Genomic DNA, 27,489 nt, shown 5'->3' on the forward strand with positions numbered 1-27,489 from the left:
TGCACGGACTGAAAGCCCTCACATGGCCTACCTGCAAGCCGCAGCTGCACTGACTCAAAATGTGGGACGTGGGATAAAAGCGAAGGAACCAATCAAAGTGCAGTGAGCTGGCGCTGAGTTCTCCTATTGGACCAAACCCCCGTCCGTCACAGCGGACGAGCCCAGGGTAGCAGTGGTGTGCATTGGCTGGCTGCAGTACAGAGATGTGAAGAAATAATTTCCATACCGCTGAACCTGGTAAGTAACTGTTTATCTTTTACGAACTGCAGCCGTGCTTTTACCTGCCACAGGTGCAACTGACGCAACGTGCTCTTTGCGTGTGATGAAATAAATGACATCAAACTGAAGCCGGTATGAGGCTAACGCGGAGTTTCATGCATCACATTTTAATTTCTAATACATTTCCAGGAATATTTCTCCGTTTGAGTTGTAGTGGACAGCCGCAGGACAGTGCAGTCTAATTATGCTGCCATCTTAACACTCCGTTGCACTCGTGCTTGTTGCAAGGTGACGGTCACTAACCCTGCGGGATTATGTTATGATGTAAACAGTTGAGAGAGGTTGCGAAATGTTGAGGTTGCCCATTGACGCGCGTGTAAAATATGCGCCTGTTTTGCTTGTGAATATGTCAGATGGCAGCCATAGCACGGGCTTCTGCGTGCGTTGTCACCTTGTGTGACACTCGCAGCTTTTCTGCGGCAGCTTGTGAAATGTTGATGAAATGCGGCGCAGAAATGTTTCATCTACTCACACAACAAGGCCCGAGAGGAGGATGAAGATGAGATAGTGATAGGATGGTAAGTGCTCAGTACTGTCACTGCAGTGTTTTCAGTTTTTAATGAAAGAATGGGTTCGGCAGTGAAATGTGGAGGGCCCATTGTTGGGAAAGGAGCACTTTGTATTGTTAAAGGCTTCAAAACTAGCTCTGCATTGTCATCTAGATAATCCTAGCTGTGTGAGAACATGTCTATTCTATATTCTATGTTGAAAATGTAAATATTATCTTTTATCTAAAGCTTGAACTCATAGAAGAATATAAAAACAGGCTTGTGTCAGGGTTGAGTAATGTTATTGTGTTGCTGGACATATTTTCAGATTTACAGCTGTGTGCTACTTTCTCTCTGACAGTATCTGGACAGGCCAGGTGATGAATAGCAGGAGATCCTCCTCTGCAGCTCAGGCCCAGTCGCTCTGTCTGGGGGCTGACCACTTACTCAGACTGCTGGAGTGATTAACATGGCACCCATCATGGAGGGCACTCACACTGTGTTGCTCCTATACGCGCCCATCCGTGAGCTCAGCAACATCAGCCTGTATTTCCCCAAGAGGCGGGCCCCGAGCTTCAAGTACAAGAGCCGCGCCCCTCATTCAGAAAGGGCCGGTAATGACCATGACTGGGGTAAGGAGGATCTCGCGGAGTCCGAACAAAGAGGCCAGTCTTCCGACTCCTCAGGCGGACTCTTCAGCGCCCAGCAGGCAACAAAGGAAGCCGTCGCAGAGCTCTGCTGGCTGGCGGCGGAGCACCACCAGTTGCTGGCGGACCTCTTATCGCTGTGTAGGGTTTGCGCCAACAAAGTCAGGATGGGTAACCAGGATGGGAAACTTCAGGATTACATGGAGGGTCAGGAAGTTCACCTTGAAGGTCAGGTTCTCAGCAGCGGTGGCTATTCTCTCACTGTGCCCCCAGAGCATAAGAGAGCTGCATCCAAGAGCAAAAAGCTGAAGAAGTTGGGAGGGAAGAAGCTCGACAGTGCTGAGGATTTGCTGCACAGCAAGATGAAGAAGAAAGTGGCGAACGGAACTACATCTGTTGAGCTCCCTTCACAGGACAGTGTGCCCATATCTTCAGCCTCAGTGGTGGAGCGGAACCCAGGTGTCACACCTTCCATCCATGTCTCCGACAGCCCAGTCACTGGCTCCTATGTCAGCGCGGTCAGTAATCCCATCCTGCCCATGGAGGAACCCTTCCAGATCACTCAAGAGGGTTGGGACTTTATGGAGGACAACCGGACATTTGACCCTGACATGGATTTCTGCACTGACTTTTCAGAGTATGACGGCGAGCTGGGCTATGAGTCGTCCTTTTGCACCCTGATGGAGGGTCTGACCCGACGTGAAAGTGGCAGCAATCTTAGACCAATTAAGAGGTTTGATTCCTTGGGCGAGACATTATCTGAGAATGCGTCAACAGTCAAGTCCACCCAGCAGCTGTATGGTGAACTCAGCGAGAGCAATGCGGGGGTCAGGGTGGTGGCCAAGGTGCAGGATGTGGAAGGGAGAGTGCAGCATGTCAGCCATACAAGCTCAGACAGGGCAGGGCCAGCCGTGCAGCATCCAGGGGCCAGCAGCTGTGAGCAGCAGTACACAAAGTGGAGAGGACCAAACGGAGACCACCTGCTGGGCGTCAATAGAGAAAAGACAGGTAACAAGCTTTCTGAGGGGCTACGGTTGCCCCTGTCCCATACCAACGAACCTTACCCTCAAACAAAGAAGAGCCCCTCTTCACCTTCCCTTGCTGGGGTCTTCAACACATCTTTCCCTGCCTCCAACAGTCTCCAGAGCATGTCCCCTGTCCTGTCCCCTCTGTCCTCCAAGCAGCCGAGCCCACAGCTCAACCACCGCATTGTGCTGCTCTCAGATAAGGACGTGGACAACGAGCAAGACAGCTCCAGTAACACAGACGAGCCCAAGATCTTCACAGAGGTCATCGACAAGAACGGCAACAAGCGAACCGTCACCCGTCTGGATCTGAACCTCAGCAGGCGGCCCAGCAGCTCCAAGTGGAACTCCTCCAGCAACTCCACAACAACAGGTGAGTTATTAGAAGTTGCACCGCTCTGATTCATGTTGGAACTCCCTGCCTTGATGTTAATGTTGACACCAGTGCTTTTATCATCTCAGTAGCGTGAAACGTTTGACAGAGCATGCCCTTCATCTGGCATTGCTGGATTTCAAAGAGCAGTACAAGAAAAAAAGATGCCTTGAGAGAGTTTCAAGTGTGCAAGTGTGTCTCTCTGTGTGTGTCAGACCTACTGCCTGAGGTTGTTGTTGAAACGCACCAGCATTTTACTGTGCAGCATTGTAGCTGACAAACATTTTCCACAAAGGGAGTTATACTTTGTCACCGTGGTTGCTATCTAGGAAACTAGCCGGCCCAATAGATAAGAATTATTTTCTAAAATGCCTCTCTTCATCCTGTTAGGCTTTGACTGCTGTGCCCTCGACTTGGCTCAGACGTGTGACCACAAATTAAAAACTACCCAACAGAGTTGTACAAGGGGCAAGCAGGGCCTGAGAATAGTTTCACTGATGATCCATTTAACTCTCTCAGCGCCGCTGGGAAGGCAGAGATTAGTGAGAGTGTCCCAGATCAAAGGCTCAAAGTAGACACGGGGTCCGACCTGACCGGGGTTCTCGTGAGCGCGGTGTTAACTGAAGCATTGCCAATTTGGACTTTAAGGGATCTGCTGTCCCTCCCCTAAACCCACATCCTATCCAGTTCACAGGACGCTGACAAAGGATCAGGGACCCCGGCGGGCACAGGAGTTAGACAAGAAGGGATTAGAACTTCCTTATTTGCAGAGGTTTTTTCCCCTTTGCGTAATCTCTGAAATTGTTTGTTATCCTTACAATGGCGGAATAAATGGTTTGAAACACTCACAGCACATTTGCAAAACCATAGTAATGTCTCAGTGAAGCTCTGTCAAACCTTTCAGTGACCTTTGATGACTTTTGTTCACTTCAGCTCTGTTTCTCACTCTCTAATCGCAGTCTTGCCCTTCTTACCTGTTTGTTGTTTAGCGTAACTGCTCATACCGTTCTGTGACCTTTTTCTCATTGATCATTTGAAGAAGTTTGTGCACTTTGCTGGGATCGCTCCAAACTTGATGCTGTTCTGATGCTTTCGAAGCAGGCCTCGCCATTATTGCATTAGCTACTGTCCCTCTGTAGCATGGTTAATCATCCCTTTCAGCCAGTGTCACACAGTATTTGCTTTAATCTGCGACAGCAAACAGAAGGCCCTCCATTGATTATGTCATTTACTAATAGACCGTGGATAATGTCAGTGTAGGCTGTTTGCTCCTTATTTAAGAACAATGCTGCATTTTGGAAAACTGGAAGATTTGAGTTGTTGCATCATAGAGCCAAAGTAGCTCAACCCATTCGGCCAGCACTCAGCAGCAGCCATGAGGGAGGAGGAGAGCTGAGCTGTGGGGAGCTAAGTGAACTGGTGCTGGCTTTACTCATGCGGACATAATTTGGATCAATTCCCACTGAAATGACACTGTCCCTGTGTGTCCTCACCTAGGCGTGCACACACACAGAAGCCACCAGTAACATTTACCCATGCACACACATAAGCCACATTGGATTCCACCTCTTTCAGCAAATCTGTTTTTGAATTTCCTGGGCATGTGGCACAGACAAGTCCTCATCAGACTTAACTTGTGTGATGTTGTGATGGACCCATGAAACCTCTGAAACTCTGACAGAGTATTTGGTGCCTGCATCATGCCTACCAAACGCTTCATGCTGCACAGCCATCACAGTGAAGGCTTAAACCTTTAATCTCGATGAAAAGCGCTTGAGTCGATTTCGCTGCGTTTTAGCTGTAAACTAGACCGCCGTTGTGTTGCTCGATAATTGAATACACTTCAGATGTTAACACAGATAAATGAACATCACAGGGTCCAGCCAAAAGGGGCTAAGTGGGTCAGCGTGAAGCCCGGCCATTCATAGTTTGTAAAAGTCCAACTAATTATGATCCGGGCTCTTTAATCTGTGCCCTCCTATTGAAGCTCAGTGCTTTTTAAGAAGTGCGATTATTATGCAGATGAGAATGGTTGTTATAGAGAAACAGATTCTCCAGTTGCCTGTTACACACCCAGTAGATACATAGCAACCTTAGCATTCATTTGAAGTTGTTTTTCTGGGAACATGGCAAATTTCGGGCCAATATGTCCACCTTGGGGACGTAGCTGTCTCTTTAGCTGCTAAAAGCTCCACAGTGCTGACCAGCCAGCCGCTGCTGCTTGGTGCTGGGCAGGCAGTGTGCAGTGAGTTTTTAGAGCTTTCTCATTGGCCCCTGACTGAAAACTGGAGAAAGTGGAATGAAAACAATACATTTTGAGAAAAAACAGGCTATCAAATGTTCTATTTGTGAGTTCTTCGTTAAAAATGACCTTTTTCACATTACAGTCTTATAATCTGTTGTGATTATACAAATTAAATAAAAGAATGTCAGGCCAGTCAGCCGTCAGTATCTCTCCCTCTCTGTCTTTGTTCATCCCTCCATCCCACATTCATTCATTTTATTGTCTGACATATGGGAGGCCATAATCAGATTACCCAATACGTTCCTGCAAGGTCATATGAAACTGATCAGTGCAGAACAAGAGTGTATCACCCTGCTCTCCCTGCTAGCTGTCATTCAACACAAAGTGCCCTGCCATGCTACATTGTTCCACCCAGTGAGGACAAGGCCCAGCTCTATTCAGATAATGAACTGGATTCTGCCAAAACAGGCTACGAGAGCGTCTCTCGCAGTCCATCTCGCAGTGTTGCTCTGAGCCGCATGCTATGTCCAGACAGGCAGGGCACAAAGGTCCTTCTCATGTAATGTGTAACTTGTATTCTTTAATAAATGACTGCTGCAATGCCATCTTGGCTATGTTCCATCTAATGCTTTTTAGTATGAGGCTTCTCCTCAGCGCCCTGGTATTTTAAACATAGACTCACCAGTGGACTGAAGCGAATTTAACCAAATTTCCTGTCTCACAGTCAATGGCCTGCCAGGCCCAATGAAAGCACTCTTCCTTCTTCCTCAGCTCTGTATAAACCCATCAGCGTCCAGAACTGCATTTCAAATGAGTAACGATGACTCTGTGAGCATTGTGTCATGCTACATTACTGCTCTGGCCCTTGGAGCGCCATGGCACTCTCCTCTGAGTTTCCGTTTGTGGCCGTACCCCATGCATGGACGTTAGCGCTGAGGGCCGAACCAGTCAGTCAATCAGCCGGCCTGACAGCCGTGCACAGCTAACAAGGCTGCGTGGAGAAACGCTTCGACAGGCGCAAAAGAAATCACAGTGATTTATAAAGCCTGCGTTTTCCATGATTTATATTAAAATCTATGATCCTTCTTCCTGGCTAAAAGCGATGGAGGTGGGTGGAGGCTGCCAGATGTACTCGTGCCACATGGCCCAGTTCTTTTACTTTGAATGATGAGGTTATAGATTTTTGGTGGATAAAATAGGGCGCTGTTGCTGGTGGCTGTCGCGTCTGTAACAAGAATGAGAAACTATACTTATTATTATTGAGAAAGCGCAGATATTTCTGCCTTTTCTGGCCTGCTGTTGTCCCTTATCAACATCAGAAATGATCAGGTTCACTGACTGCTGCTTACAAACAAATCAAGACGGCATGTTCCTTTAAGGCTTTGAAGAAAAGCTTTGTGGTTTCATTTCACTGCTCTGTTGTGTTCGATACAGCCTCCACAAAGCTTTCTCTGACCGATACATGAGTGATGACCCACCGACAGAGTGACAGGTGGTTTAATCCATCTCCACTGACAGCACCCACCTGTCAGGATCAGACATTAGACGGACTCTGTCAACACAAGATACTTTGTTGTTAAAATGATAGTGCTTGGCATAACCCAGAAACTCCCACGCTGTCTGACAGCCGCTCGCTCGCACGCTGTGATTTTCACTGTCAAATTACTGCGCCGTCATGCAGGTTTTCTCTGAGGAAACACCTGTATGCTCTATAGCTGTCTGGAAGTCTCTGTTAAACTACACTGACTATGCTAAAGTGTCTTGTGTGTATAGAAAGTATTTGATGGACTGCTGTTGCCCTGGCTTGGGATGATCCAGTTAGTGTTGCATCACCCGCTGTCAGACTTAAAACACAATCCCATCTGCACCCTGTGTCCCCTCCGCTATGGACACTGTGATTCGCTTTCAGCCTTAAAGCAGCAGGGGGGGGGGATTAAATGGCAATAAGCGCACAATTTCCCCCAGGGAGAGTGAACTTAAGCTCACTGTGCGTGTGCGTGTGTGTGCGCGTGCATTGAAGAGAGTGATAAATCCACTATCGAATCAACCAATGCTGTGCTTTCATTACCTAATGCTTCCCCACGCCTGTTTACGATCATTACACTGCAGTGTTTTGCATTCCTTCACTGTGTCTTATTTCTAGTAGCATCAGAGCCTCACTGCAGTGTGTTTGACCACAGGCCAACAGATCCTTTTCCTCTCCCTGTCCAGATGGTGGCAGTGTCAGCCACCTTATGCATATCTAATTATGTGACCGGTTTGTTGTCATTCCGGCGAGGCACAAATGCACAAGCAAACCTTCAAGATGGTTTAACTGTAAATATTTTGTGGGAGTCATGGAGCAACATTTTGAAAAATTTTAATAACTTAACTGGAAGCAGGAATTGAGGGCTGCTTCTGATCAGTACTTTCTTTCCTTGGCTTGGACTGTGCATTTGGAAGTGGCCCAGCCTGCAGTCAGCAGTTCCCGCTGCGGGACCAAGCAGCGCAGCATTATCATAATGAAAAGTTATTAATCTAATCCTACTTTTTTCTTGCTGTCTAAGTCCCAGATAACTGGAGGGACTGCAGGCATTGCTGCTGTCTCATAATGACTGATTGTGGGAGAATACTGAAGCTGAATTTCAATGCTGCCATTTTTTTAGTGAAGCCCCCCCAGTTAGTTTTGTGTGTGTGTGTGGGCTCTCATAACTGAATTTAAAGCATTTGGCTGAGACTCAGACTCTGGGGAGCTATACAAGGGGACTTCCAAGTCCTTAGAAGTGGCTGCTGAATAGCAGCACAGTAATACTGTATGCCCTCTTCAAGGATACTCATTACAAAGGGAGGTGATGGGATATTTTAGCCGCTCGTTGAACAGGAAGTTATATGATTTTCTGTTTCCAGCTCATAGTTCTGCTGAGGCCACGGTGCTGTCTTACAGCTAGAGGAAACTGAGGTCAACAGTCTTGAAGATCTATACCCCTCCCCTCCCACTCCCACTATGGTCTCTCTGTCCATCTCCTTTTTTTCTTCCTTATTCCTTCACCTCACTGTCCCTGCCCCGTATATCTTAACTTGTATAACGTGCATGACAGACTCTCATCAGACAGTTAATGCATGCATCAAGGCAAGAGTTTCCACACACGTGAGAAGAATGTGTGTTTCTGCTCTGAGCCTGGATTGCCCCTCACTAGCTGGTTCTAGTCCTGAGGTTAATGCCGTGTGACTTGTTCAGAGCAGAGCACATGAGGAAGGCTCTGCAAGTTGCGGCTGTGTCTGCAGTGTGTCACTGAGCGGTAAATATTAATGGCCAGGTGCTCCGAAGTGCACAGAATTTATCCAGCCTCCCCAGCACACTGCAGCAAAAACAACACAGAGGGACTTTCTATTGAATTTGAAAATATACTTTTACCCTGTTTTAGCTGTTGTCCAAGAGGTCGTCGTCAGTACCCATCATTCCTCACCATCTGTGTGACTGCCTGGTCAGGAGAGGGCAGTGTTTCCCAGTCTAAATTAAGGTGAAGTCCTCCCTCAGGGCCTTTGGATGACTAAACACACGGCCTCACACAGATTACACACACCTATCTGCAACTGACTATTGCAGCACAGTGGTAGCGCCGAGTAGCGCCGTGCTGCAGCTCTGTCACAGTGAACAATCTTCAATTCAAAATCAATATGAGATAGTGGTATTTGTTTTTGAGGCTAGTGCTCTGCTGCTGTTTTTCCTTATTGGATGAGTGTGGCTTTTTGCTGGTGTTGACAATGAGAGCAGAGCCGACTGAGTGCAGATAAAAATAGCCGTGTGCCCTCAAGGCTGCAGCAAAGCAGGGGTCTCTCTCTCTCTCTGCCTGTTTGATGCTAAAAGATCCTGATTGCCTGCTCTCTACCTCGTTCCACTTTTATTAAACGTGCAGGATACAGAGGAAAACAACTCGCCTCGCTCAGTGATGCTTATTTAGCACCTGTTATGCTGCGTGTGGTTTCCTGTGCTGTGATTCCTTGCAACACACAGAGCGTTAATTACCCTGTGGTTGTCTGTTTGTGTGTGTGTGTCTGCAGAAGACTCCCTGTTGCGTCAGGATGACATTTGGATGCTGGATGGCGATGACTCTCAGGAGCCCCTGTCCCGCGCTCCGCGCCCCGACCACCTTGACTTCCTGCGCATTACACCGCCCGAGGATGACATCATCGGAGACACACCCTACTGCCCCAAGCTGGAGTGCACGGTGAGGGCCTTCAAACATGAGCCTAATGCATATTTTCACTGCCACAGAAATGTACCATGGCGCTCCTTTTTCCCCCAACTCGTGGGACTCAGGCGTTTCTCTCCACTCGGGTATTTAATCACCTGATCATGAATTCTTAGAAATGGATTAACAGGTCATGGATTCTAATCTGTAGACTGGGGTCTTGAGCCAAAACTGACTGAGATCATTCCACTCAAACCTCTTTCGTTCAGAGCAAAGGCAGGAAAATCCCTCCCTCTCTTCTAAGATTTTTTTAACCTTATTTCCAGTGGTGAAGGCTGTTAGAAGTAATTAGTCTGATTTCTCTCTCCTGTAATTGAGCTGGGAAGTTGCAACACAAGATATTTTGTTTGCCACAGAGCATGTGACTGATGTAATCCGACTTTACAATATCTGTATCTTCTAAAAATAAGCAAACCTGCAGCAAACAGCGCCTTGTTTGTTTCCAGGTGTTTGTAGGCCTTAATTATGCCAAAAAGTAGTACATTTAAAGAGCTACCAAACTGCGCATCTAAATCAGCTAATGAACTGTTTCCATCTCTAAGTCTGTTCACATTCCATCTTGCTGTCTGGCGACAGCATTCATTCCTTGCAGATGAGGCAGATTACCTGGGTGTGGTTTTAGGCGTATAGTGTATCAGTGCAAGCCATGCATTGTTTCACTGCCCTGACTGTGAACATAATCAGTTAACATACCATCACAAAGGCCACACTGCACAGAATCAGACACTCGGTATTGTTGTGAAAGTGGCAGCTATCTTAAGTACTTGGCTTCATTGTCGCCGTCATCCATGTTCAGTCCTTAGAAAAACTTGCACTCTATTGTACTTGATGTATTCTCAGTGTGTTGTTGCATCTGAATACACAAGCGATTCACTTGCTAGTTTTTTTTTATATCTTTTAAGTTTGCATGATCTGCAACCTGTGAATGAATGATTTTACTTCTACTTTGAGCTCGTGTGTGTCAGATCAGTCCATCAGCAGTGCCTCTTTCTTGTACAACCTCTGGTGGGCTTTACTGTGTGTGTTTGAAATACCACTGCTCTTACATAACTTAATTCCTCGACCACAGAAGCCCCCTTTCTATTTGTGTTGAGGGGGAAAAAAAATAATCACCAAACTTAGGGAAATGGTATTTTGTTTAGTTTTTATTGGTGAGACATTCCCAGTAAAACATAAGAGTAACAAAGAAATGCTTGTTTGGGGATTCCTTTTACAGCAGTTTTCCCATCATTAATGCCGTCATTTCACTGGTTTCATTGCTTACATTTTCAACATCACCATTTCAAGTCTTGAAAATGTTCCATTTCTTTTATTTGTGTTAATGTTGTGTTTCTCGTAGCATCATGTGGCTAGCTGTGTGGAAGTATTCAGTTCAGGGTACACATGTAAGTGGATAAAAGACATTTGAAAAGCACACTTTAAAACACTCTTGTAGAAGTGTGCCTTTTCGTAGGTCCAGCTCTGATCTGCTCAATCAGGCAGTTTGAAGGAATGTATTCATGGAGGGTGAGCTTTGGCTGCAGCTAAGGGCAACCTGTTTAAAGAATGCTGTGTTTCCTAACTACTCTCTTAATGTTTTATTCTAAAATCTATCAAAGGTTAGAGCAGGTGACATCCAGAATATGCTTAAAAAAAGGTATATGAAACACCTACAAGTTGTTTCTCTTTGCTGTTTAATTTTCTTACAAAAGCTATTTAGCTAATCCTCTTTCTCACACAGATTCTATTGCCTGTTGTTAGCTTGTGGCTAAACTTTAGCTAACATTAGCTTGCTAATGTTTTAAAGCTTCTCCCTTCAAAAAAGGGTCCTCAAAACTAAGCCTCCGGTTTGAATCAAAACTGTCAGTGTGTAATACATGGGGACTTAAGGTAAGTGAATTAAAATGTCTTTTTTGTCTTACTAAACTCAGTCCTGCTCTGCCTCAGTGTTCAACAGCTGCTGCGCACACATATTAGCATCTTACAACCAGGCCGACTAATCACCGCTCTTAAGCCCTGTGTTGGACTAACAATGCTGGGTTAATAGACCTCTGCAGCTCTCCACCTGACCACAGACTGACTCCCCCTCTGTGTTTGCGCTGTTACCTCAGCAGCCATGTTACGGAAGTGAGCAGAGGTAATCAGACACCTGCAGTGCCGGGCTCCGCAGGTCCCCTCCCAGGAAGGGAGGAACCTGAACGGAGGCGTCCCCAGACTGGGTAGACCAGTGAGACACATTTTTTTTTCAACCTGAGGATTTTTTTTCTCACACAACAGCACACAGGGCTTCCCTGTACAGTGAGAGACAAGTTAAAGACAGACCCAAGCAAGAGGAACAGTTCAGTCATGGATTCCAGACTGTATACCGAGACATAGAGAAGAAGGATAACCCATAACTTTATGGATAGTGCTGCTCAACTTGTCGGAAAAGTTGGAAATACTTTCGTGAGAGGCAGGTGAACTCTGCTCTCACAGGGAGATTACAGCAGGACATGCTTCCAGCCACTGAACAGCTCGACTTCACTTGCAGCGTCATGGGAATCTTACTCACATGGAGGAGACCGAACTGTACTACTGACAACATACAGTGCAGTCAGTAGTACTCTTCATGTGATAGCGTAAAAGTCTACTACATACAACCTGTTTGTGTGACACTAAACAGGAATACAGGGTAGTGTTGTTGTACTTGGCGCCCTCCTGGAGAAGGTAAGAGGAGCTGGATTTGTCCATACAAAGGCCTTTTGTTCCCAGCCAGCGGTGGAGGTAGAATAGCAGCAGCTTGGATAGCTGGAGGTGGGGAGATGAACCTTTTGTGACATTTTCATTGGACACTTTGCTCGAGCTGCTACCTGTTTTGGTTTGCCTCACTTAGCTCTCAGTAGGTGTGACACTTTGAACAAAAATGGACAGTGCGAGTAATAGCTCAGATGGAGCGGGGAAGCAGCCCGCTAGTTCCATCCTGAATGTCTTTAACAGCTTCTTCAGCCGGGATAGATCTGCCTCTTCGAACGCGGAGTCAGCTGTGTTGACTTCTTTCAAGGAGCTGGCGGATGGGGAAAACCCTTTTCCTGAAGGTGGTCAAACTACTTGTACTGAGAACAAGCTACAAGGGAGGGAAGGCATGCTTCGGGGTGATATGACTGCTTCCAGTGATACAAGGCAGAGGGCTGAAGCATTGGAAGCCTGCAAGGAGTCTGGCGACCAGGTTAAAACAGCAGCCGGAGTCTTGGTTGACGCAGATCTGGTCCAGGTAACGAGGGTGGAAACATACAGTGACGCAGAAAATGAGGATGAGGAGGCGGCCCGCAGCAGCCTTAGCCTGTCAGAGAAACTTGCAAGGACCATGGAGCATGCCCTACCTGAGGAGGACGGTAATAAAGGGGACCATGGTGATGGAAATGAGCTAAAAGATGCCAGTGAGGAAGAGTACCTAGTACCTGTGTTTAGAACACACAAACTGAAGAAGAAATCCCACATAGAAGCTATTCTGCATTCAGACAGATTCATCAGCAGAACTGACTCAAGTGCAGTCCTGGTCTCTTCAGTTTCCAAAGAGGGTGGTAATTACAGTCCCAAGGAGAGCACCACCAACGTGTCTATGGATGTAGAAACATCTGGGGCTGCAGGGGATAGTAACAACAAACTGGGATCAAACGAAACCGATGAATATGCTGCTATAGACTGTTCTCTGCCTGTTCCTTCTGTCATCTCTGGACATCTGGATTTGGAATCTGCAGGTAATGGCGCTGCCCTGGTTTCTCCGTTAAAGCAGACAGAGGACTTAGATAGCACACAAAAGGAGGAGACATCAAGGGCTGAGGACCCTCACTCCAGCCAGGTGTCCTCCTGTGTTCCCTCCAGCCCTCCAATCCAGCAGAATCCTGAAGTCTCAGTCCAATCGTCCTCCAGTCCAGAGGTGCTGTCAGACTCTGCTGGTATTGCAGATCAAGCCATCTCGCTGTCATCTGCGCCCAAAGAGTCCCCAGGTGACATCCAGCCAAGTGCCAGTCCTGCCTCACAGCGCACACCTGCTCCAAAGACACCAGAAACAAGCACACCACCTCGAGCTTCATCCTCCGCCTCATCCCCATCCAGGGCCACGTCTCTGTCTTCGCCCCCTTCCTTCCAGATGCCGGCTCTCTTCAGTGGGTTGCGGGTGCTGAAGAAAGGAGCGGTGGGGGAAGACAGGGAGACCATGTCAGAGATCAAGCAGAGGGAGAAGGATGCAGACCTGGCCCTGCTCAGCCTGAAGAAGACAGTAAACAAAGCTAAGCTCTTCCCCGAGCAGAAGATAACCACTCCAGCCAAAAAACACGCAGAGCCTAAACCTGTCGCAGAAACTAAAAGCACTGTAGTGGGACAGCTCAGTCAGCTGCTCAACTTGGACAACCAAGACGGAAGCAAAAAGTCAGATGACGGCCAGGATGCTGATCCAAAGACGAAAAAAGAGTCTGAGGACAGAGAAGAGGTTGTGGGGGAGAAAATTCCAGGCCCAGAAACCCCCACTTCCTCAGCGGAAAGAAAGAAAACTTCAGACCTGGCTTACGAAACCTTCAGGAACATCTTTGGCCCCAAAACAGTCAGAAAGGAGAAAACAGAGGATGTGGATCTGGAGGCAGTGAAAAAAAAAATCAAGAATGACAAGGAAAATCTGAGGTCTATTTTTGAAAGAGCCTCCAAATCTCCAAGCAAGGAAGTCAAAAGTCCCACAGAGGCTAATGTATGAAATCACTACTTCGCACAAATATTTTTCATCTTTCTTTACTGGAAATTTAAGTTGCACATGTGCTTCATGCAAAAATGATTGCCAAGGTTCATGCTGACCTTTCCGGTGTGTTTTTTCTCCCGACAGACAGAGGTCACGTCCCCTACAGACGGTGAAGACCGGACTCCAGGGCGCCTGCAGGCTGTGTGGCCTCCACCCAAACCGAAAGATGAGGAAGACAAGGTGGGGCTGAAATACACCGAGGCAGGTAAGAACCTCAAGCTTGTTGCTTTAGATACTATTGTCTGTATTTACATCTACGACCAGGAATGCTGACACACTGACACGCCTCACGATTGGCTTAGTGGATAATGGCCGGTGCTGATATCATCGTATTTATATCATGGCATTTTTAAAAGGACTTCTAGTTAAAACTAAGACACTGACACATGCTTGAGCGCTCACACTTTACACTAAAACTCAGAGACAAATCATGCAGAGCAAACTAAGTATAAGCAGCATGGTGTCTTTACATCCATTTAAGAAATCAGGGAGGCTGTGTCTGCACACTGATGCTGCTGTTTGTGTGTGGCTGCTGTTTTCGTACCACAGGATATGTGTGTGGCTGTTAGTCAAGTAAAATCACTGAATGGAATCATATATACTCTGGGCAGCATGTCATGTTTGGTGAGACTTGTTTTCTAAAGCAGGGTTTCAGGTAGAAATTGAAAGATTTCAATGTCCCGGACAAATGGGTTAGAAATTCCAATCAAATATTATCTGTGTTTATCCTATATGTCTTTCCACTGTTCCCACAGTCACTAGCAACTCTGGTTTGGTCGAAATAAACCTTTAATTCACAGAGTTAGATGTGAAATTATTGGGAGAGGAGTGAGAAGGAGGGCAGGCATCAGAGAGGCTGTGGGGGAATAAAGTGTGTGGAGCCAGAATATTGTTGTATCTAACTGTTATATCTAACGGACATTATGACCAAAGAGATTAAAATATGTTTGACTTCGACAGATTTTCCTGGTAAAAAACAGCAATTACCAGATAACAGAAACCCTGCTCCAAAGGTTAAAAGCACACACGTCTGTCCATGGGCTGATTGTATTACACAGTTGCTTGTTCTGGGCACAGTGAAATTACTGTAAGACTACAGTGCAGTGCAACAGCTGTTGGATGTTCTGTGTGGTGCAGCTTCATCCCTGAGAAGATGTGTGGATTAATAACTGTGGATTATTCTGGTTATTTGTGCTCCACTATTGGGCTTTGCTCTGAGAGAATAGTGTGTGGAGTATTAGACGAAAGGCAAAAGTTCAGACTGTGAGCCATGTAGATAAACCAACGCGAGCATACATTCACCACACACACTTATGACCCTAGATTAGAGTACTGATTACCTGGCATAAACAATAACCATGCAGTACTCAGTCTATCAAGTGACTGTGATTGTAATCATTGCTACAATACGATGTTACTCATTACAACAAATTGCATATGTGTGGTTCTATAGATAAACCAGACTGAATCACTGTCATCTTCTTCCTGTGATCTTGATTTTAGTCTGAAATGTAAGTAATTGTGTAACTTGAAAGGATAAGATGCTGAGTTACACTGGAGAGGGTGGGGGAGGATATTGCAGTTCATCAGTAACTTTGCAGTGAGAATATGTTCAAGCTCAAAATATTTTTTTAATCTGCTTCCTACTGGTGCCTATTGTAGTCTGAAGTTGTACAGGTTCCCAAATACTACCGTGAATTATGTTTTGGATGACTTTTTCACTTCCGTGCCTTCGTTTCATTAGAACCAACTGATCAGCATATTTGGTTTGCGTTTGACCTGACGGAATATTGTGGTTTTGGCTTTCATTTCAGTCAGCGATTTAACTCAAAACCTGTTGGTTGAGTTGGAAATATGGCTATTTATAGTGAAAGTGACCCACCCTGTTTTCCCATTAACAGAAGGTCATCTTGTTGGGATGTGTCATGAGTCTAACCCAACAAGTCCTCTCTCTCCACCAACAACATGCTGTGATTATTGAACTCAGTACATATTTATTATTTATCAAATCGAGCCTGTGTAGTCATACAAGTTTCCTTGTTGTGCCTCCTTTCAGAGCACCAGGCGGCCCTCTTGCAGCTGAAGAGAGAGTGCAAGGAGGAGGTGGAGAGGATGCATGTAAGTTCTCATATGACTTCACCAAACACATTAAAACACTGACTGAAAAAATATTATGTACTAGAGAAAATAAGGCCAGGCATCTCTGTGAGGGCAGACCACTCCTTGATTGGTGTGTTTGTCTACCACCTTCTATCAACCACACATTTCAAAGTGCTCATTTAAAGTGAAGACAGCTAAGCAAAGACATTCTGGTGTCCATTATGAAGCAGAAATATGAGATTTGTGGAAACAAAGTAAAACAATACTTTTTTGACAATAATTCATGTGTGAGAAATGTGCATGAACAGCAAATTTAGTTGTATTTTTAAAGCACTTGTGGAGTATCTGGTCTGTCCCAGCAGTTGACTCTCCTGAACACAAGATGGCACTAAGTAATCATGAAATGACAAAAGTGCAGCCCCTGAACCGGTGTGAAACTCTGCAGAGTATTTACTGACAGCACTAGAGGCTTTAAGATGTCACAGGGTTTGTGTATGAAATGTCTTTTGAATGCAAATTGTTCCTCAATCAATCAAATTAGCCCAAAGTATGAGTATTTAGTAAGTAAACCATTTAAAACATACCACTTATGAATTATCAGCAGTTTGTATTGTAATGGCTTAATGTCTTGATCTGACTCCCAATGTCACCTTTCGCTCTTCTATACCAAAAGATTATTATTCCAATAGTATAAAACATATTGATGAAAATAGAGGCAAAATCTTGTGGTGTAGTGACTGTTTTAATTAACCCCGCACTGTGTCAATTAAGCGATCAGAGTCTCATGTATCACGTGTAATAATCCAAATGTTCGGTCCTCGCCACACACAGAGTTCTCTGATTGCAAATTCATTCTGAAGGGGGTCAGTTTCATTCATCAAAAGCAGAAGTTAGGAACTGTGTTCCTCTGGGGTTTTTTGCCTGCCAACTTAATCAAGAGTCAGACTGTATACGCTTGGAAAACCAAGAAAACATACTGTAGTTATGGCCACATTACATAATTTGTACCACTGATAAATTGCTTTATGGGCCGTTTCCTTGAAAAGTCTGACCTCAGAATTGGTTTCTCAGCCTGTCCGCTTAAAGCCTTTAATTTGATGTCGACCTTTGAAGGACTGATGCTGACACTGAGAAACATGTGCCACAGTCAGCCCACAAGAAAGGGTGGGAACGTGCTTAATTCTATTTCTAAACTGATGCGAGGTAACAAGGAACATGTGTAAGATTTGTTGCAAAACAATTTCCTTTCTGTATCAAATCAATACTTCGCTTTGGTTGGATTGTTCTTCATTGTTTGAAATGTCAAATGAGTTACCAGGTTTTCACTGTGCGAGTGGGATATTACCCTCAGATTTGGGGGAAATGTGATGGGAATGAAGTTCAAAACAAAATGAATTTGATTGTTATTGTTTAACAAAGAATCACATTCATGTAGGCCCCTTGGAAGAATAATTATACGCTTTAAACCAAGTTCATTCAAGGAAAAACGCATTGTCTACCACCTAATATGGTTTTACTATATTATACGATGGAAAATGACTGAGGTTTCTGATACTCTGGGTTTGTTTTGTCTCTGGCGTTCTGCTCTCGCTCCTTACAGTCCGACTTTGAGCTCCAGATCTTCCAGCTGCGAGGTGAGAATGCCGTCTCAGTCTCACACCTGGAAGGAGTCATTGCCAAGATACAGAGAGACAGGTCGTACAACACAGGCCAGGAGCGGAGCGAGGTCTGCGATGCTGCTGTGTCCACCGCAGATGATCCGATCCTCAAGACCTGCCGCACCGTGGGCATCCAGACGGACAGGGAGACCTTCATCAAGAGCCCTGGGAGTGACGGCAGTGGGCTTGCTCAAAGCCCCACCCAGAACATGCCGAAAAAACTCAATTTGGACTCAATTGGACTGAATCTAAAAGCTGAAACAACCCCAGGGCCTCCTGGACCACCACCACCTCCTCCTCCTCCCCCTCCCCCTCCCCCGCCAGGCCTCTCAGGACCACCACCCCCTCATCCTCCTCCTCCTCCCCCCCCCCCTTTGCCAGGCAGCATGGGAGCACCTCCACCACCCCCACCACCGCCTCCTCTCCCTGGTGGTGGTCCTCCACCCCCACCGCCTCCGCCTCCCCCTCCTGGTCTACCTGGAGCTGGTCCACCTCCTCCTCCCCCTCCTCCAGGCTGTGGACCGCCACCTCCTCCCCCTATGGGGGGCTTCAGTCTTGGCCAGAAGGTGGAGAAGGCCCCTCGGAAACCTGCCATTGAGCCGGCCTGCCCCATGAAGCCTCTGTACTGGACCAGGATACAGATAGAGGACAATAAGTATGTGGAACTTTGCTTAAAATTCACTCTCAATTGCAGGTGATACATCTGGGACTTATTTCCAGTGTTTTCCATCATTAGAAGCACACAAACATGGCTCCTCACACTTCATTTATTTTCCCTGAACTAATCTTAACCTAGGACTAATATAACCTCAGTTCATGTTTGTATTTATTGTTACTGTAACACTGGCTTAAGAACTAAGCTAGACTTAGTTAGAGCTGGACTGATTTATCTGTATCAGTGTATGTCAGCTCTCACAGTAGCAAGAAATCGCTGTACACAAATGCCTAAAGTATGTTTATGTTTTTAACGCTAAAAAAATGACCATCACCCATCTATCACAATAATATTTTTCAAACTCCCAAATATTGAGAATATTGGTATCAGCCTCAAAAATCCAGTATGAGTCAGCCTATGTTAAAGGGTCACTTTATGGACTTTTCAGCCTTTTCAATAATACATACTGGCAAGCAGAGAAGAGTATGAAGCAGCTACACTCCGTTCAGTGTCATCAACACGCCCACTCGCTTGCTGTTTAGCAGAGTAACAGTGCATGCACTGTGAATGACAGTGTGTAATCACCTTGTAAGGATAGCTCCTGCGGACACATTTCCACCATCATATGGTAAATACAGTCGTTCCACCCAACCCTATCAGCGAGCAATGGGCACAGTATTGAGTGAGAGCGCTGCAGCCACGACACGCACGGCAAAGTAATCCCTCTGAGCGAGCACCCTGTCAGAGTTTGTCCACGAAAGTTTTTATGTCACTGTCACCCTCAGGTTGTTGTCCTTAGTGACCGACAACATTATGAAAAGGGTGCCTGCAGAGATAGAGCTTTATGTTAAAGAGGAAGATTCTTTTTGTTTAAGCAGAAACAGCCGCCAAATCAGTCTCGCCAAAGCCACCAGACTCCAAAACCTTGTTGGTTCATCTTTCCGCTGCTCTAGCAGTCACCAGCTCTGGTTTGGTTGAACTAAACCTTTAATTTACAGAGTTGGATGTGAAAATATTCTGGCTCTGCATGCTTTTTCCCCCGCAGCTTCACTGACGTCCACCCTCCCTCTCGCTCCTCTCTCAATATTTTCACATGTGAAAATAGGTTCCAGGTTGAAAATTGCCGAAAGAACCCTTTAAGAGCATACGCTTGAGAACTCTGAAATGATTATTAAAATCGTTGGTATGCACGTGGCACGTGACTTGTTAGCTGACTGGATAATTGATGTGTCTTTCCCGTTGGTCTTCACCTTTTCATCAGTCGTCAAAGTTGACACAGTCTGGCCAACACGGAGATATTCAGCATTCGAGGGAGGGAAACTGTTATCCCAGCTGATGAAGTCCTAAGCTTCATTGGCCCTGGTCTAATGGGGTCTTGCCCTGAACAATCTTGCTCAGGGTGATATCATAGATATGGTTGCTGCACCAGATACTCTGTAATTGTAAGTGGATTATCCAGCCCATTTACAGTGGCTGTGGTTGCTGCCTCTGAATGCCAGGCTTCCAGCTTTATGGCCTTGTATTTCCATGGCTGGATTAGTGGAGGAAGCCGAGTTGTGGTTCTCACTCTCCCCCTGGTCCTGGCCAGCGCTGGAGGACTGACTGACTACACTACAGCAGTTTCATGTCAGCTATAAATTTAACTGTAAAGAGCCAAGTTAAGGGGCATTAAATGGGTCAGATGTTTAACTATAGCTGGATCAGCTGTGTGATCTCTGTTAATGGTGTGAGGTTCTGAGTTATGAGGGGGAACAGTGTCAGGTTTGAAATGATGCCAGCTGTCTAAATGTAAGCCCAAAGTGCAGTTGGCAGCACGCGGGACAAACTTTCTTGGGACGTTGCATTAAGAAGAGGGAACAGAGCTTTAAGTGGGATTCGAATTTGATTATAGTCATAATCTGGTCAATTAGAAAGTTGTCTTGCCTGGAAATATTTCTCTGGGTTTGCTTGTAATTTTCTTTTCCGAGCTAAATTCCTGCACAGTTCAGAGTCGGAGGCTGTTCTTTGGACATATTTTCCTCCCTCTCACAGAAAGGAGTGCAAAATCGAAGAAGGATTTTGGGACAGTATCATTATGTCCTCAACAGAAAACCTCTTGGCTGCTCCAGATGAATACTCTCACTGCAGCAATAGGAAGCCAACTGCACACAGAAACAATTGGACTTACTCGACCCTAATTGAGTCACTGGCAGTGCAGTTGATTGTTCTGGTGTTGAAGCCACGGTGAGCCTGCCAGGCCTTGTTTTAGTGCGTTGTGTCCAGGTTCTCTTTCTCACTCTAAATGGGCCTTGACTTTGGGGAGTCTCATGAGCTCACAGATGAGTTGTAATGTCTGTAAACTATGACCTGCGAGAACAACTGCGATGTGTGAAAAGATAAAGGAAGCCAGTAATTAGGCATGTGTTGTTTGTTATAGATTTCATTCCTCCAAAATCTTTCTTTAAAATGAGTTTATTTCTTAGTAAGCCACTTGATTATGCTACTAATGTCCTGTTGTATTGAGCAGAAAAGCAGATGCGTATGTCCTGAACATCCTCTTGACTTTAGACACCTCTTGTTCTTATTTCTGCCTCTGTTTGTTTTGTCCATGTTACTCAGCAACTTCTGAAACACAACACATCCTCCCGCATTCTCGAAAATGGTCCTTTATCCAGAAAGGCGCTTGTCTTAAACTTTTGTTATTTTTATCACCTAGCTCATAAACAGTGCTTTTTAAAGTCAAGATCGCTGTCATTCCTGCCAAGTTTTTGCCAGACAGTGAAATGGAAAATGAAAGATGGTGGGCAGTTTGAATAAACATCAAATAGGCTTCCACAAATAGAACACACTGTTTGTTTAGCTCAGGGAAAGCAACTTGGACGTTTCCAGCCTGCTCTGTGTGCCACTGTCATCGTGACTGGTGGAATCTTTAGCACCCTGTAACCTCAGTTTTGACGCATAGATTTAAGTTAAAACAGCATGAAATAAATCGCAGATCTTCACTTCTTTTTCCAGCAACAACACACTGTGGGGTTCTCTGGAGGAACCAAACATCTCCAACACCACAGAGTTTGAAGATCTTTTCTCCAAGGCCACGCTGCAGCCGAAGAAGAAGCCCCTGTCGGACACCTATGAGAAGAAGGCCAAAACTAAGAAGGTGAATCCAGTCGCTTTACTCTCCTCTCCTCAGTCTGGGTTAGATGTTCTTTTTGACTCACTTTTTCCTCGGTGCTGGTTGTGTGGAAAGCGTAATTCATCACTTACTCTCTGTTCTTGATGATATCACTGCTGCCACCTGAGGGCATTGTTAGTTTCTTATCAAGCTTTGTTTGAAAAATGCTTTTTGTCTGTTGTCATGTTCAATCATAAATCAAACAAAGAAATAACAGAAGGTGAAGAAAGGGATCGCGAGTCACATCAGGTCTTCCTCCAGACTGTTGCCTGCGGTTGCCAGGTCTTGCACCGGGCCAACACAGGCTATCAGTTTATGAGCTCACTCCCTTGTTTTTTCTCAGGGCGAGCCAAGCTAACGGTGCAGGACTGTGGTGTAGGTGTGGGTTCAGAATAATGTTTGTTTTTTCCATCTATGCAAGCTTCAGCCTCTCGTTTTTTAAAGATGAAAGGAGTTAGGAAAACTCAGCAAAGATGTGCTTTTGGTGTTGATTGATCTACCGTTCCCCCCGGCCCACCGGAGACGCACTTGTTGCTGTCTTGTCAAATGCTGCAACTCTGCACCTCTGCCACAGCCAGCGCCGCGTCAGCATCCTGGCTGCCTCGCGGTCCTCACTGTGGCGTCCAAGCAGTTAAAAATCGGCCACTGCCCCAGACTGTCCCCTCTATAAATCCATACACATCCCCTATTCTGATCAATTTGTCAAGGCTCCACTGTGCTCCAGAGGGCCTGTGTGTGTCTGTGTGTGTCTCTGTGTGTGTGGGTCTTAGATCTCCATCCTTGGATCTCTCCATTCAGTCTGGTCACTCTAAAGCAGCAAACTGTCCAACATTTGATCCAACTCAGACAGCCACATCTAGACACAAATCCTGCCAACTGTCTCCTGCCTGGGCTTACATCAGCCTGGAGGAGGTTTGACCCCACTAATGGAAACACTGCTGAAACAAATTCATATCAATCAAAAGACTCCGCGTCCAACATGTTTTGTTTTTTTACAGCATTTGAGAGTAGGACCTGTAAGGTAGACTGGCTGGGGTTGATCTCTGTGTTTAGACGTTTTGGCCCCACTACTTTGATTATACAGCACTCTTATATTTAATATAAAGGTCTGTGTTTAGAGCCAGCGAGAACATTCGGAGTCCAACTCTACGATTAAAGAGGCAAAGCGAATAAGTGAAGGCATGGTTGTTTTCAGCCCGCTTAGGAGTCCAACTGGCTGGAAAGGTCGTCAAAATAAAAGAAACTTGTTTACGTAATCATTTTTTATCCCTGAAAGTTTATATTCCGACTTAAGAGAGAAAGAAATCATTTGAGCGAGAAATCATCTGAATCACCAGCTGACGATGACTTCCAAGAAGTTCAGCCGGCTAACGGGTGGGAAAGAAAGGAAGGGAAACAAAGAATGAGGGGAAACAGATTGTTTGAGAGGATGGGGAGGAAGGGATCAGAGCAGGGATGAGGACCAGGTGCTACTGAGCTAAAGAGGAATGGATCATAAAGGTGTAAGATGTTCCTAAAGATGTTATATCCCCTGGAGTTGGACCAATGAATCAGCCAGACCACTATATTGGCCGATTTTTGCTTATTGAAGATATATCTGTATAGCTGTATATGTTGCTCCTACACCAATACTTATGAGACTATCAGCTGATATATCATTGCCCGATTTTTTAAATTCACAGTTATCAATATTGTTATTTGCCTTAGAAATCCAGTATAAGTCAGGCTACTATTTCCTGGCATGCTTTTGATCTGATGTCACACAGCATTTTAGCCTTCCTGAGGGCTGCAGAAGAACAAAGCTGGCATTGATCCTCTTTCTGTGCATATTTTTTGAGAATCTTCCAGCTGCTCCAGCTTGCTGTGCTTTTTTTTTCTTACAATTCCAACCAATAATTTGTCCCTATTTATATGGTCGGCTGATGCTCTTTGTTAATTCTAGGGCTGCAGCTAGCAATTATTTTCACTATCAATCAATCAATCATCCCGCCCCCCCCACCCCCTCAAAGCCTAATCTGCACAGATTGGTCAACTTTCATTTGTATGTAATCACTTGAGAGCCTCTTGTACACTTTGTTTATTTACTCATAATTTGGCCCTCTATAGCATTCTCAGTGTAATTCTGGTATATTACCTGTCAGGTCAGGCTCACCCAGAGAGTGGTCTCTGTCCCTCTGCGTGACTACCAGCACCAGTGGACACTCATGCAGACTACCTGCCTCCACTCTCTGTCAGCACACACTCTTGCACAGAATTCACTTTTGTTTGTTAGTTTCTACCTGTGTTTGTGTGTGTGCTTGATTGCACGTGTGTGATGACGGCACGTCCTCAAGAGTCATTATGCACTATGCACTCAGAAAGTGTTGCCAGATCATGCTAACACCACAGCCTGGGGGGGCTCTGTGCACTGAGAGGAGATGAGTGGGAGGGAATGGAATGTGTGTGTACATTATGCATATGAGCCACTTCCCCGCTTTCCAACAACTCCACACGCCAAAGGTTGAAACTGGGGGGATGCAGCCGATGCCTACATGAGTGAGTTAATCTTTATCATGTGTTCCATAGAAAAATCAAAGCTCTTGTTTACTCTGGAGCCCTTTTCTCTCTGCTGATTAGCATATCAAAGCAGAGGAGATGACATGGAAGAGAGCTCTCCCACCCGAGCAGACCAGAGCAGACCGGACCCGACTGGACCAGGGGTATAATTGCAGGCATGTGGCTCCACTCCTCTGGCTAGGAGAGGCGATGAAGACGAGGCAACTAAGGGAGTGGGGGAGCGGACAGGATGGGCATGTCGGTGCATTCTTGATTGAGTGATTAGGAGGGAGGAAGAGATGTATGAAGATGAAGAAATCAATTGAGCCGAACGTGCTGTTGCGTTTGCGTGCATGCAAATATGCACACCAGTAAACATAAAAATGGCAATTTCCATTACTGGCATCAATCAAACCTGTATCAAGTTTAAACATAGCGGATCTCCTTAAACAAACAGCAGCTTTAACCAGTTTATGGGAATAACTTATGAGCAATCGCTATGCGTTTATTAAAGACATATTTGAAGCTCTGGCTATGACGTGGGAGAGTGGGTGTAAGACTAACACCGCTGGGTGAGACTGGGGTTGTTGAGTGTATCGTAGGTGGTTATTGATGGGAAGTCTTGATCCAGTTGTTATTGTAACATCTGCCTGGGTGATTCCAGACAGATAGTCAGACAGACAGTCACCACGGAGCAGGCTGGCTGCTCAGCCGTGGCTGTGTAAACTATCCGCTCGGCTCTGAACCTGCATCGCCCTGCCCACCTCGCCTTACATCTGCCACCTGCTTCAGCTCAAGCCGCTGACGCTCCCAGTGTCTCCTTCCATCACTTTGTTTATTTTCATAGGCTGCTCGCTTTTTCTCTCTCTCGTTCTTCCCCTCTTTCCTCTGACCTGTCTGTGTTATCCAAGGGTCCACAGCAGCTTCGACGAAAGCCTCAGAGTGCCTTCAGTTCTCTGTTCCTCCACAGGAGGGAGCCGTTTGCTATTGGTGCCTACCTGTCTCAGCATCAGCATCACGCGGCTCCCTCCACGTAGCCAAGCTATTTGCGTGTCTGAAACCAAGCATCCAGCATCAGTTGTCTTTTCCCATTAACGTAACTGTTTAGGCTAATTGGCGAGTTCTGCAGCAACAGTGAGCGGGAAGGGTTCCTGGGCTGCTTTTAGTGTGGCCCGTCCAAAGCGGTTAATTAGAGGTGTTGGGAAAGCCTGGTGCTCAGCCGTCTCAAGTCCTTTAGAGTGGGAGATCCCCAGTGATCCAGGTAATAGAGCTGGAAGCAGCATGGCACCCACTAACGCCCTGTAATGCAATACCCACTTCTAAGGCTTCTGCTCTCCAGCTCCCACTGGACAGCCCAGTAGCCGACAACGCCATAATACCTAATGAAGAAGCCTGACACATTAACTTTTAGAGCGGGGCTTTACCTTGCCAAAACTCTCTCTGGCTTTACGGCTAATTCAGTCATAAGTAATTGTGACCATGTGTAGGCACAAATAAAAATCCTGTGAATTTATAGTTTGTTATAAAAAGCCCTGCTTCTCTTCGCCTTGCTCTTCGAGACTGTCCTTTTATGGTGCCACTTTTGCCTTTGTACTTTCACTGCGACTTGATATTTTTTGATTATATCTCACACATGTTCTTCGGTAAACTGGAGGAGGTGCTTTTCTGTTTGACTTCGCTCCCCTCGCTGATGGAACTTGTGTCCCGCCTGTTTGTGTCGTTGGCATCATGATGATGGGTTATGACATTGCGTGTTGATAAGTGTGGTCGTTTGGGTCAATCCAGATCATTCCCAGGCTACTTGGACTAACTGCGGCTCTGCCTCGCTCATCATCCATCATCTGCCTCCACAGCCGGCCTCTCAACGCAGGAATCAACGTTTTATTCGCCATCTGTTCCTTAATTTGTTTTGTCAGTGTTTGAATAATATGACCGATGATACTAAAGATACAAAGCCACATTAGAGAGGTCTGTGAAGCAATTAACAATAATATTATTAAACCACCAACGTACTAAATTATGTAAGATAAGACAATTAGTCCATTTAAGCCGTAACTGAAAAGCTCACTGTGGATTTTACACTGAATCCCACTAATAATTTTGCATCTTAACAATGTGAATTGATGCATTCTACTTTCCAGATTATCAAGCTGCTGGATGGGAAGCGTTCACAAGCAGTTGGCATCCTCCTGTCGAGCCTGCATCTGGAGATGAAGGACATTCAACAAGGTGAAAAGTATTTTCTGATGTCAGTCCACACCATGATATCACTTGAATGTCTTTCAAGGAAGGAGCTCTCATTTAGATTCAGCAGCAATAAACTGAATTTACAGTCCCATTTAACAATAAATTGAGGATGAGTCCTGATGAAATGCAGATGGAGTTATTTTTAGAGATGAGATAGCGAGCCCTGCAGCAGAGAATAATTTCCGACCTCTTGACAGCTACTAATTTGTAACCAGAGACTTTTTTTTTTTTTTTTTTTTTGCTGGATTCGTTTGTGTTTCAAGTGGAACATGGATGATCTTTCCAGTTACCACAGTGGGAAAGAAAATGCCCCGATTTGTCAAAATGTGAAGATGGCAACACTGGGATGAAAGCAGCCTGTCAGTTTTTCTGTCAGGCCGCCTGAAATCCCTGCGCTGGTTAAAATCAAATTGCCACCGCCTTCATTTGAAGAGCTGCGTGGATTGATTACATGCTTGGTTACGGAAAAATGCAGGCATGTGTGTGTTGGAGTGGCTGTATTTGTGTGTAGACACATAATATATGTGTTGGGGACAGCGTAGATGGGCCAGGAATTGGTCCTGTCCTGGGACTGTGGCGGAGAGTGCCTGCCGCCTGCTAGTCTGAGCATGCGGCCAGCAGATCTGTTTATTGTAGCCAGTGACGGTTTCCACAAGCCTAATGGGACTGACACCCCACTAATGATCTAAGCATGTACAAAACCACCTTCCACAGTTAGCAGACACTGTGCTACCACATAAAACCACCTCAAACACAAGCCAAACAGCACAGAGCACCAGGACGCCCATTTTGTTTAGATTTTTTTCCCCTTTCCCTTTAGTCCCTTTCTCTCTGTTCCAGTGTCAGTTTGTAGGGGCGGTTTGGTAAAAAAAAAGCCTGCTCACACCCAGCGTGAGGCTGCTTCCTTGCGCTTTAATGGGAGGTGTATGTGAAATTAACAATTTGAATCTGACAATGAAGGACAGCACCTTAATAAGCACTTCTAAGGGCTCCGGTCCCTGGCCTCGCCTGCTTGCCTCTCCTTTGTTGCCAAATTAAAAGGACATGGGACATGTAATGTAATTAGAGCTACTAGGGAGGGAGAGAGGGGAGTAGAGGAGCTAGGAC

The 27,489-nt window shown here is 45.7% G+C and overlaps 1 protein-coding gene across 2 annotated transcripts in view; it reads left to right on the top strand.

Annotated features, from left to right (window-relative positions):
* The first annotated feature begins 11,553 nt into the window (after positions 1-11,553).
* LOC121618093 (formin-like) overlaps positions 11,554-27,489 on the top strand; it is a 38,927-nt gene continuing 22,991 nt past the window's right edge. For both annotated transcript variants that reach the window (XM_041953367.1, XM_041953368.1), the window contains exons 1-6: positions 11,554-13,988; positions 14,121-14,241; positions 16,093-16,154; positions 17,737-18,449; positions 21,444-21,585; positions 26,277-26,364. In XM_041953367.1, coding sequence (XP_041809301.1) covers positions 12,171-13,988; positions 14,121-14,241; positions 16,093-16,154; positions 17,737-18,449; positions 21,444-21,585; positions 26,277-26,364 — 2,944 coding nt within the window. In that variant the 5' untranslated portion in view covers positions 11,554-12,170. The remainder of the gene's footprint in view (positions 13,989-14,120; positions 14,242-16,092; positions 16,155-17,736; positions 18,450-21,443; positions 21,586-26,276; positions 26,365-27,489) is intronic.

The sequence above is a fragment of the Chelmon rostratus genome, chromosome 15 (assembly GCF_017976325.1).
Source record: "Chelmon rostratus isolate fCheRos1 chromosome 15, fCheRos1.pri, whole genome shotgun sequence".
Classification (NCBI taxonomy): domain Eukaryota; kingdom Metazoa; phylum Chordata; class Actinopteri; order Chaetodontiformes; family Chaetodontidae; genus Chelmon; species Chelmon rostratus.